This window comes from Ovis canadensis, chromosome 3 (assembly GCF_042477335.2).
Source record: "Ovis canadensis isolate MfBH-ARS-UI-01 breed Bighorn chromosome 3, ARS-UI_OviCan_v2, whole genome shotgun sequence".
NCBI classification, from domain to species: Eukaryota; Metazoa; Chordata; class Mammalia; order Artiodactyla; family Bovidae; genus Ovis; species Ovis canadensis.
In genome coordinates this window covers 176,085,032-176,097,931 of record NC_091247.1, presented here as the reverse complement: position 1 = coordinate 176,097,931, position 12,900 = coordinate 176,085,032, and the positions used below count along the sequence as shown (strand labels likewise).

Sequence of the window (12,900 nt, the reverse complement as noted above, 5' to 3'; positions counted from 1 at the left end):
CATTGTGTATATGTACCACAACTTCCTTATGTGTTCATTAGATAAGAGCTGAATGAAGCCTCTCATATGGTGATACACATTTTCCAATTGCTATTATTTCCATACATTAAAATAAATACCTAGCTATTAAAATTTTTACAAATTAGAACCAAACAAAATTATTGTAAGCCACTAAAATCATATGAGCCATCTATCTAACATACTCTGGTCAACTCTGGACTGCACAGCAAAACTGCACGTTAGAAGGCAGAGTAACCCTCCTTAGCCACCCACTCTAATTCTGGCAGCTGAATATTGCAGTACAGAAGACTTTCAGGAAACATATGGGAGAGCTGTCAACTCTTTGGTAATGTACATTATTTGTAAAAGTATTAGGCTTTTTGAGTTTTAACTTCAAAGTCATGAAATGACACTGAAAAGACCTACACAAAAGAAGCCCCAGAAATGGAGAGAACAATGATGAAGCTTAAAATATAAATCTTTCATTAACTGAACAAAGCTACTTAGTTTTAACAGGAATCAAAACTTTGACAGAGTCAGAATGGATCACAGGAAGGACTTTCGTTAGATCAGGCAGCAATTCAGATCTTTTATTTTTTTATATAAAAATTCTGAAACAGAATAAAACATGAAGAAATGATTTTTAGGGATAAAGTATTAATGTACTATTAATGTTAAGAAAAGAATACACAACTGTCTACTGGATACCAACATACAACTTATCTAAAGAACAAGGTTTATCAAATGTATATTCCAGTGGGTATAGGAAAGATTTTCCAGAATCCCACAAAAATGGAAAAAGCAACAGATTTAATTCTGTTTGTTGCTCCAGGGGAAACTCCAGCTGAAGCAGTCTTTTGAGCAATCTGCTTCCACTTTCCTGAGAATGAGAACCTGTTCCCTTAAGGCCATACTCATCTCACCGTTTTTCTAATTCTCTTTTTGGAGACATTCCAGAGAAGCACTGCTTCTATTTTATAAATGCTCCAGGGTTGAGGCTAGTCGAACAGAACTAAAAAAAACCAATTTATCAGAAGAGTCCCAGGAACAGCATGCAACCTTTCCCGTACAAAGAAAACAGGGATGTCTGACTTCAAAGATCCATCCTTCAGCCTTGAAGAGAAGAATCAGAAGCAAACACTTTTAATTGTCACATGTTCTTCTTGACTATGAAAAACTCCAGAAGCTGTGCACAATGTTTAGGGAAAATGCGAGAGGAGTTATGTAATCTGGCAAACAGGGCCAAGTTCTAGAAAAGTGCACAGCGTTTCTGGGTACGTAACAGTCCCGTTGCGGATTATTATCAGAGGCCTGGCTGGGTCTCTTATACCTTCCTCAAAACTTCCCCTGTGGAGGAGGAGGGAAGGGGGAAGAGTAAACACTGATAAGGTAACCCTTGAGTTTGGGAACCTGACAAAACATCCTGAACGTCTCTTAAAACCAGAATCACTTTGTAAGTCTCAGCTGTTTTTAGCCAAATCAGCCAGACAGTCTCTTCTGGTGTGTGAGGATACCCAAACCCATGATGCTTCCTGAAATGTAAAAAGAGCCTCTAGGGTCAGCTGATTGCATTTTATCCAGTTTTTTTTTTAAATCCATGCAAATATTGGGTTGGTCAACAAGTTCGTTCAGGCTTTCTGTCAGATGGTATGGAAAACCTGAATGAACGTTTTGGTGAACCCAATAAAACCCACCATTAACATAGAGAGGCAGCATATGTAGGAAGTCAGGTAAAATAACACTTTGAAAAAATCAATTTAATTGGAATATTTTCATTTTCATGAAATCTTTGGATATCAAAATGCTCTCAAAGGCAAATTGTGCTGCAGAAGTCTAATTGCAGGAAAATTCTCCATACACCGCAGATTGGCAAAGCCTCAGAAAATGAAATATTCAGTTACTCTACTAACTGCTTATTTTTTAAATTATCTCTTGATATGAACTGACGTATATATATACTTTTCTCATTCATGCAAACCATTTACCTCTTTCTCCATTTGTAATCCTTCTGCTCTAATATTTCTTTCAAATACTTCTCTCTTTTCCATCTGGGGGTTGGATTTTCTGTACACAAGAATGTAGTCAATTCGACATTTTCCGTCTCTGAAGTAAAGGCCATTTAATTTGTTTTTTTCTGGTACTGTCTGCACACAAAGAGAAAGGGACCAGTGTAAGACACTCAAAACTGCGCCTTGACTGAGTAATGTTAAAGAATAACTAAAACTAAATGAATTTTCCTTGTGTTTTATCAAAATTACACATTTATTAATGAAAAATGTAAACAGAACACAAAATAAAAATCGGAAAAAGCATTCAGTCTAATGAACAAAACTTAAAGATACCCAATGATATCAAAAGTTGCCAAGGATGTGGAGCAACTGACATTCTACAGGTGAGAGTGAAAACTGATATACTAACACTGGGAAACACACCAACATCATCATGTAGAGCTGGACACTGGCTTCAGTTCAGGTTAGTTGCTCAGTCGTGTCCGACTCTCTGCGACCCCATGAACCGCAGCACGCCAGGCCTCCCTGTCCATCACCAACTCCCGGAGTTCACTCAGACTCACGTCCATCGAGTCGGTGATGCCATCCAGCCATCTTATCCTCTATCGTCCCCTTCTCCTCCTGCCCCCAATCCCTCCCAGCATCAGGGTCTTTTCCAATGAGTCAACTCTTCACATGAGGTGGAAAGTATTGGAGTTTCAGCTTAGCATCAGTCCTTCCAAAGAACACCCAGGACTGATCTCCTTTAGAATGGACTGGTTGGATCTCCCTGCAGTCCAAGGGACTCTCAAGAGTCTTCCCCAACACCACAGTTCAAAAGCATCAATTCTTCAGCACTCAGCTTTCTTCACAGTCCAACTCTCACATCCATACATGACTATTGGAAAAACCATAGCCGTGACTAGACAGACCTTTGTTGGCAAAGTAATGTCTCTGCTTTTGAATATGCTATCTAGGTTGGTCATAACTTTCCTTCCAAGGAGTAACTTCCAGATGTTCAAGCTGGTTTTAGAAAAGGCAGAGGAACCAGAGATCAAATTGCCAACATCTGCTGGATCATCGAAAAAGCAAGAGAGTTCCAGAAAAACATCTATTTCTGCTTTATTGACTATGCCAAAGCCTTTGACTGTGTGGATCACAATAAACTGTGGAAAATTCTGAAAGAGATGGGAATACCAGACCACCTGACCTGCCTCATGAGAAACCTATATGGAGGTCAGGAAGCAACAGTTAGAACTGGACATGGAACAACAGACTGCTTCCAAATAGGAAAAGGAGTACGACAAGCCTATATATTGTCACCCTGCTTATTTAACTTATATGCAGAGTACATCATGAGAAACGCTGGGCTGGAAGAAGCACAAGCTGGAATCAAGATTGCCAGGAGAAATATCAATAACCTCAGATATGCAGATGACACCACCCTTATGGCAGAAAGTGAAGAGGAACTAAAAAGCCTCTTGATGAAAGTGAAAGAGGAGAGTGAAAAAGTTGGCTTAAAGTTCAACATTCAGAAAACAAAGATCATGGCATCTGGTCCCATCACTTCATGGGAAATAGATGGGGAAACAGTGGAAGCAGTGTCAGACTTTATGTTTTTGGGCTCCGAAATCACTGCAGATGGTGACTGCAGCCAGGAAATTAAAAGACGCTTACTCCTTGGAAAGAACATTGGCATATATAACCCTAATAAATTCCTGACAAACCAGGAAATGTGTATATGAATGTTCACAGCAGCATTATTCATAAGAGAAAATATTTTAAATGGGAATCAATGCAAATCAATGAATAGGTGAACATAAATAAATTGTATAGTCATATAGTAGAATATTATACAGCAGGGAAAAAGAACTAATGATGCATCTTATCGTAAGCAAAATCTTAAAAACAACATTGACAGAAGCAAAGCAAGTCAGAGAAGACTTTATACTGCATGATACCATTTTTTACAAAACACAAAACAAAATCAATGCAAAATAATTTGTTAAGGCTACATATGTATGCATGGTAAAATGATTTTTAGAGCAAGGTAATAAAAAATGCAAACATTCAGGAAGACAGTCCATCTGGTAGGGGAGAAGGATGAGACTACATGTAGTTTGATGGTTTTAGTAATACTTTTTAGTCAGTGTCTCTCAAACTTTTTTTTTTAATTTTTATTTTTACTTTATTTTACTTTACAATACTGTATTGGTTTTGCCCACCATAGTAAACATTTTTCTTTGTGATATTTGTGTATACAGTTATAAACAGCACAAGGATTGAATCTGCTTATAACTTATAGTCAGAGCAGGGTCTTCATATCCATGGTTTCTCCACACTGTGGTTGCAACCACATACTATATAGTACTATAACATCTATTAGTGAAAAACATCAACAGATAGAGGGACCCACATAGCTCAAACTCATGTTATTCAAGGGTCAACTGTAAGTGTAAACTCAAAAAAAATTGAGATCACAGTATATATTGGTTTCTACCTAGCAGTATGAAGAAAGAAAATATGCCAGACCTCCAAGGCTATTGCTAGAGTCCATATTCTTGCAGCAGTGCCATGAAACCTACAAAAGGAAATTCTCAGCTGGGAGAGATGGAAATAACATGTCTCATACCTGGGCAGGTATTTATAACTGATGATCAGTCTTCACTATTTCTGGCTTCTGCTCAGAAGCCCACCCAAATAAACACTTTCTTAGCAATCATCTGCCAGGCGAGGGAACTGTTCAGTAGATTTAGCACATTACCATCTATCTGCAAAACCAGCCGAGGCTTCAAGAGAAGGTTTAGCAAAGCCCTAATCTCCCGGAGACTGTTCAATCACCTCTAAATTAAGGGGATTAGACTAGCTGCTTTGTGAGGTGCCTTTCAAGGTCCTTCCTTTGTGTCATATTATGGTATCCAAAGTTTCTGTGTGAAGAAATGCTGATAGAATGAGTTTTTTTCTTAAAACACACACACACAGATAAGTAGTGTACGGCACTTATAGAAAGAGGTCTGGGAAGTTTGACAGAAGTAAACGATTTTTCCTGCTCAAAGGTGTTATCCTTTTGATGGCTAACAGCCTCTGGAATAACAACAGCCTTAAGAAGACACAATAAATTAATGACTCTGATCTGTGTTCCTATTACCTAAACCTAGTGCAGATGCAAGTGTCAGTTGCTTAGTCACGTCTAACTCTGTGACCCTGGGGACTGTAGCGCACCAGGCTCCTCTGTCCTTGGAATTCTCCAGGCAAGAGTACTGGAGTGGGTAGCCATTCCCTTCTCTAGGGGATCTTTCTGACCCAGGGATCGAATCTGGGTCTCCGGCATTGCAGGCAGATTCTTTACCTACCATCTGAGCTTCAAAATCACTGCAGATGGTGACTGTAGCCATGAAATTAAAAGACGCTTGCTTCTTGAAAGAAAAGCTATGACCAACCTAGACAGCATGTTAAAAAGCAGACACATTACTTTGCCAACAAAGGCCCGTCTAGTCAAAGCTATGGTTTTTCTAGTCATGTATGGATGTGAGAGTTGGACTATAAAGAAAGCAGAGTGCTGAAGAATTGATGCTTTTGAACTGTGGTGTTGGAAAAGACTCTTGAGAGTCCCTTGGACTGCAAAGAGATCTAACCAGTCCACCGTAAAGGAAATCAGTCCTGAATATTCATTTGAAGGATTGATGCTGAAGTTGAAACTCCAATGCTTTGGCCACCTGATGTGAAGAGCTGACTCATCTGAAAAGATCCTGATGGTGGGAAAGACTGAAGGCAGGAGGAGAAGCAAATGACAGAGGATGAGATGGTTGGATGACATCACTGACTCAACGGACATGAGTTTGAGTTAATTCTGGGAGTTGGTGATGGACAGGGAGGCCTGGTGTACTGCAGTCCATGGGGTTGCAAAGAGTCGGACACAACTGAGCGACTGAACTGAACTGAGCCACTAGGAAAGCCCATATACAAAGTGCATATACAAAGAAGATATTAAACTCCACTGAGACACAGCTGAGCAATAGTGAATGCTTTTAACAAAATACTTTTTTTTCCCCCAAAATAACACATGAACAGATTGTCTGTTTATAATTGCAATGAGTTTCTGTAATCTTAGTTTCCAGATTACAGAGGCTAATGGGAACTCAAAGAGGCTACAGACAACACAGTCTACCAAGAGCTGGTCCACTTTACATCATTGTTTTACATGATGGGAGATTTCAACAGGGAATCCATTTTTGTAAAGCTAACTTTTGACTAGTTAGCCATACCTAAAATGTAAATCATTTTATTTATTTATTTATTTTTTTAATTTTAGTTTTTTATTTTTTAAATTTTAAAATCTTTAATTCTTACATGCATTCCCAAATCATTTTAAAATGATGAGTGTTTTTAAAAATCTTCTTTGTATAAGCTAAATGCCTTTAGCTATAAGAGAAGTGCATGACCCACTGAAAGTCTGTTTTGAGCTAGGTAGATTTTGGATTCCTGAAATGTGCTAGACCCCTGGAGGTTTTCAAAAGCATGTAAGACTTCACCCCTTCTTTTCCCCCAGGGGCCCCCAGTTCAATGAGATAACTTCAAACAGTCCACTGGAATATGCTTCTCCAGTTCTGGCCTGGATCAAGAATTCTGTTTTTATGAAATGGCATACTCTTACCTCTCCCCCGGCTTCCAACCTGCTAGCATCATCTGAAGTACTGGTAAGGTTTCCAGGGTGAAGGAGAGAGTCGTCATCTTTGCAAGGACTGTTGACAGCTTCTAATTCATCAAAAAGAATATTGACATCCTTGGCCACTAGAACCAAAGTAAATACATTACAAGTCAAGTCAAGAATCTGGGATCTTAAAAGCAATACTGAAAGTAAAGACATCTCCGCCTGGCTTCATAGCTTTTCATTGTTTCAATGACACCTTGAATGACAGATATATTATTTCCAAAGAAAAATGGACGTCAAATGTAAAATGTGTTTAACCAAATAGTGTCTCCATTAGGCCAAGGTGAAAGACAATGTGAAGTAAAGTGAAGTATCTCCACCATATAAATAGAATTTGTCTTCCATGATAACAGGAAGTGTTGTTTTCTTTAGCTTGCCTTCATATAGTTGTTTAGCATGGGTTCTTTAAGACTTCAAAGAACTCATTTTGCATATTTTTTAAAAGGTTTTAATTGGAAGATAATGGCTTTACAAGGTTGTGCTGGTTCCTGATGTACAACAACATCAATCTGTTGTTAAGTATACATACATTCCCTTCCTCTTAAGCCTCCTTCACACCCACCCCCGATCCCGGTCATCACAGAGCACCAAGCCGAGTCCCCTGTGCTGTAGAGCAGCTTTCCATTAGCTATCTGTTTTACACGTGGTAGTGTGTATATGGGCTTCAGGGCTACTGTCTCAGTTCGTTCCACCCTCTCCATCCCCCACTGTGTCCACAAGTCAATTCTCTATGTCTGTATCTCTACTGCTGCCCTACAAACAGGTTCATCAGTCTCATTTTTTCTAGATCACATCCATATGTGTTATTATACAATATTCATTTTTTTCTTTCTGACTTACTTCACCCTGTATAATAGGCTCTAGGTTCATCCACCTGACTACAACTGACTCAAATTTGTTCTTCTCTATGGCTTAGTAAGACACGACTGAACAACTGAACTGAACTGAAGGCTCAGTAATAATCCATTGTATATATGTACAGCAACTTAACATCTCATTTTGTATTGGAGAATACAAAAAACAAAAATGTTTTGTTTTCATTTAAATGCTTCCATGTCTTATCTACTATAAATAGGGTTGCTATGAACACTGGGGTGCGAGTATCTTCAAATTACAGTTTTTGTCTTTTCCGGATACATGCCCAGGAGTGGGATCACTGGATCATACGACAACTTTTAGTTTTTTTTAAGGAACCTCCATTCTGTTCTTCATAGTGGCTGCACTTACTTACATTTTCACCAACAGGGGAGGAGGGCTCCTGTTACTCCACACCCTCTCCAGCATTTATTGTTTGTAGATTTTTTGATGATGGACATTCAGACCAGTGTGAGGTGATACTGTATTGTAGTTCTGATTTGCATTCTCTAGTAATTAGCAATGTTGAGCATCTTTTCATGTGCCTGTTGGCCATCTGTATGTCTTCTTTGGAGTAGTCTATTTAGGTCTTCTACCCATTTTTTGATTCAGTTTTTTTTTTTATACTGACCTGTATAAATCTGTTCATATATTTTGGAAATTAAGCTTTTGCTAGTCATATTACTTGCAAATATTTTCTTTTGAGTTCATAGGTTGTCTTCTCATTTTGTTTATGGTTTTCTTTGCTGTGCAAGTTTTTAAGTTCATTTGCTTATTTTTGCTTTTGGGGTCCCTTCTATACTGACTTAAATTTTAGAAGAACACTGAAGTTCACTTTTTCTTTGATGCTTTATTTTTTTAACCATTTATCATTTACTTATTATTACTATTTTTTTTACTTTACAATATTGTATTGGTTTTGCCATACATCAACAAGAACCCACCACGAGTGTACAGGTGTTCCCCATCCTTAACCTTCCTCCCACCTCCCTCCCTGTACCATCCCTCTGGGTCATCTCAGTGCACCAGCCCCAAGCATCCTGTATCATGCATCAAACCTGGACTGGAGATTCGTTTCTTATATGATATTATACATGTTTCAATGCCATTCTCCCAAATCATCCCACCCTCTCCCTCTCCCTCCGAATCCAAAAGACTGTTCTATACATCTGTGTCTCTTTTGCTTTCTTACATACAGGGTTATCGTTACCGTCTTTCTAAATTCCATATATATGTGTTAGTATACTGTATTGGTGGTTTTCTTTCTGGCTTACTTCACTCTGTATAATAGGCTCCAGTTTTATCCACCTCATTAGAACTGATTCAAATGTATTCTTTTTAATGGCTGAGTAATACTCCATTGTGTATATGTACCACAGCTTTCTTATCCATTCATCTGCTGATGGACATCTAGGTTGCTTCCATGTCTTGGCTATATAAACAGTGCTGTGAAGAACATTGGGGTACACGTGTCTCTTTCAATTCTGATTTCCTTGGTGTGTATGCCCAGCAGTGGGATTGCTGGGTCATAGGGCAGTTCTATTTACAGTTTTTTAAGGAATCTCTAGACAGTTCTCCATAGTGGCTATACTAGTTTGCATTCCCAGCAACAGTGTAAGAGGGTTCCCTTTTCTCCACACCCTCTCCAGCATTATTGCTTGTAGACGTTTGGATCCCAGCCATTCTGACTGGCGTGAAATGGTACCTCATTGTGGTTTTGATTTGCATTTCTCTGATAATGAGTGATGTTGAGCATCTTTTCATGTGTTTGTTAGCCATCTGTATGTCTTCTTTGGAGAAATGTCTGTTTAGTTCTTTGGCCCATTTTTTGACTGGGTCATTTATTTTTCTGGAATTAAGCTGCAGGAGTTGCTTGTATATTTTTGACATTAGATGTTTGTCAGTTGCTTCATTTGCTATTATTTTCTCCCATTCTGAAGGCTGTCTTTTCACCTTGCTTATAGTTTCCTTTGTTGTGCAGAAGCTTTTAATTTTACTTAGGTCCCATTTGTTTATTTTTGCTTTTATTTCCAGTATTCTGGGAGGTGGATCATAGAGGATCCTGCTGTGATTTATGTCAGAGAGTGTTTTGTCTATGTTTTCCTCTAGGAGTTTTATAGTTTCTGGTCTTACATTTAGATCTTTAATCCATTTTGAGTTTATTTTTGTGTGCAGTGTTAGAAAGTGTTCTAGTTTCATTCCTTTACAAGTGGTTGACCAGTTTTCCCAGCACCACTTGTTAAAGAGATTATCTTTTCTCCATTGTATATTCTTGCCTTCTTTGATGCTTTAAAAATAACTAAAGATTTTTAACCTATCAGAAGCTGCTGACTAGTATAATTCATAGAAGACTGACTTCTATTTACCCAAGCATATAAGAGAGTATCCATTCTTTCATCCAAAAAATTTTAGAGGTATGCACACTGTGACAGGCAGAGATGTGTAGTGACTGAATCTTGGTGAATAAAAGTGATGAGTGTTCCTGCCCTTTTGGTAATAACAAAACAAATAATCAAAGAAATGTGAAGTATGGTGAGTGATATGAAGAACAAGAGTGTAACGGGGTGGCCAGGATCCAAGTGTGTGATTTTTGGCAATTCATTTAACTGCAAGTTTTTAATCTGTAAAATAAAATTGACACAGGAATAAAATGAACATGTATTGCTTACTGTAGCAGGCTAAATTATGGCCCCCAAAGGTAACCCAATCCCTGGAATGTATGACTGTATAAAGTTATATGGGGAAAGGGACTTCACTGATGCAATTAAATCAAGGATCTTAAATTGGGGAGATTATCCAGGATTATATAGATAGGGCCATGTAATTACAAGAGAGACAGGAAGGTCAGAATCAGATAAAGACACTGGAAGATACGATGCTGCTGAGTCTGACAATAGAGGACAAGGTCACAAGACAAGGAATGCAGGGTTGGCCCAAGAAGATAGAAAAGGCAAGAAAGCAGATTCTCCCCCAGAACCTCTAGAAGGAACACAGTCTTGCCGACACCTTGAAGATGTCTGACCTTCAGAACTGTAAGATAAGAAATCTGTGCTGTTTCAAGTTACTTAGTTTGTGGTAATTTGTTACAGCAGCAAAAAAAAGAGGAACTAACACATTTATTAGAGGTTTTTAGGCTGTGAGGCTACAGATGAAAAACATCAATGTCTTTTCATACAACCAAGGCTTAAGAGCATCTACACTGGACCAGGTGCTCAAGTAGAAGCACTGACATTTTTGAGGAAGCACAGTATGTTGTGGGAGGTGTCAAGGTCAAAGCCCATTTCCCTGACCACCCGATGTAAAGAAGCTGCCCTTCACCCAGGTGCCCTCCATCTCCTCTCTCTGCTCATTTCCTTCCCAGCATGTATCACAGTCTGAATTATTTACTCATTTGTTTTCTTAAATGCTGGATATCTACCCAGCATTAGAACTTAAGTTCTATGCTGGATTAGAATTTAAGTTCCAAAAGAACAGGGACCCTGTCTGTGTTGACTGGTATACAGAGATCTAGGCAAGGAATAAGCCCTCAACTCATTTTTGTTGAATAACAGCCAAGGTAGGAGATGAGATGTAAGTGACCCAAGTTTAATCCCTGAGTTGGGAAAATCCCCTGGAGGAGGGCACAGCAACCCACTCCAGTGTTCTTGTCTGGAGAATCCAAGGGGCAGAGGAGCCTGGCGGGCTATGGTCCATGGGGTCGCAAAGAGTTGAACATGACTGAAGTGACTTCACATGCACCCACACAGAATGACCTCAAAATGGTCACTGTCTAATGATGTGTGAGAGTAGTTTTTTTCACTGTTCTATGACTCTGGGACCATGCATATATGTTTCTCCTAATGCAACTCTTACAAGCCAGGAGCTCCATCATTTCAAGTAGATATTGATTACATTTTCACGGAGATAATGATGAGTTTCTATGGGTTATATCTGAATAGGATCAAAATATTCTTTTAACATGGGAAGACCTGATTACTATTTCAAACTTCACCACTTAGCTGTGTGAATTTGTGCTCCCATTTCCTCACTGGTGAGACAGGTATAGAAACCTCTTAGGGTGACTAAGAAGATTCTGTGAGATAATGCACACGTCAGCAGGGTAGTTGACATATGGTAAATTCATGAGAAATGTTGGGTTTGTCAATTTTAGACTCTGGGACCTTGAGTCAGCACTTTAGCGTTATCGATGCAAAAAGACAGAGGAAGCATTTACAGGCTGGAGTGGTTGTTCAGAGGGATGGACTGGGATGAGATGTGAGATAGAGGGGGATGCTAAAGACGACAGACACTAAGATTCTTGTCATGGTGACTGGCCCTCATTGGGGAGAAACTCTTGAATATTTATTCATTCATCCTATGCTTTTGCCAAGATAGAAAATTGCCAGATTATCTTCCATCAGTATCACCTTCTGGTGTTGGCACAATCTGTTCAAGAAAGCTTTTGACATCTATGATTCTCAACTGGCCCCAAACTGTCACCCTGAAGGCATCTCATATGGTCTAGGAGGAATTTGTTCTCACAGTGTGGTGCCAGCCATATCTAGTGGGGAGAATCCAGGGATGTTGCTAAACATCCTACAGTGCACAGAATAGCCCTTATAGTGAGTTCTCCAGCCCAAATGGTAATGGTGCTGACATTGAGAGGTTCTGCTTTGCATTAAAGGTCCAACTATTTTATTCTAGAGGGACCAGTTAATTTGGGAAAAGGGAGAGAAGCCCTTTGCTTTCTACTGCTGCCCATCAGAATTACTGTCTGGAAGCTATTAATATAACAGGACTGATGCTACCTGAATGCTCAAGGGAAATCAGTATGTATCTGATTTTTAGAGAATGAATGATATGAAGGTACCATTATCACCCGCCAGTAATTCAAGAGCTTCAGTGAAGATAAGAAATGCTGAAGTGTCAGAAAATGCTCAGCTAAACACGTGATCAGTAAGAAGACTGCAGAGCATGTAAACACTCCACAGAAGACAGAAGGCACATGTGACCTTCATCCGTGTTTCACCGTTGTCATGGATAGATCCGCTGTAACTACAACACAATTTTGAGGAACTAAGTACAATCCCCTTTGATGGAAACTTTCATTCTTTTAAAGAAAATAACCTGCAACTGTGAAGTTAACCAATTTTTAGAAATCTATTCATTCAATAAGTATTTATTGGAACCTATGCTGTCCAGAAACTGGGGTTCAAGTACTGGACATGACAGGCAGGACCCCTGCCCTCCAAGAGCTCATGGTCCAGCCAAGGTAGAAGCAGGACCTCTCCCTCCTCTGGGACAGATGTGACAAAGCTCCTCTTCATCCAAACAAGGTCACTTGTTAATACATCCCATCGCCTCCCT

At 39.2% G+C, this 12,900-nt stretch overlaps 1 protein-coding gene across 1 annotated transcript in view; it reads right to left on the bottom strand.

Annotated features, from left to right (window-relative positions):
• Window positions 1-12,900, bottom strand: part of ANO4 (anoctamin 4) — a 444,323-nt gene that overhangs the window by 196,639 nt on the left and 234,784 nt on the right. The window contains exons 6-7 of the mRNA XM_069585151.1: window positions 6,643-6,779; window positions 1,986-2,144 (exon numbers count right to left, since the gene is read on the bottom strand). Coding sequence (XP_069441252.1) covers window positions 1,986-2,144; window positions 6,643-6,779 — 296 coding nt within the window. The remainder of the gene's footprint in view (window positions 1-1,985; window positions 2,145-6,642; window positions 6,780-12,900) is intronic.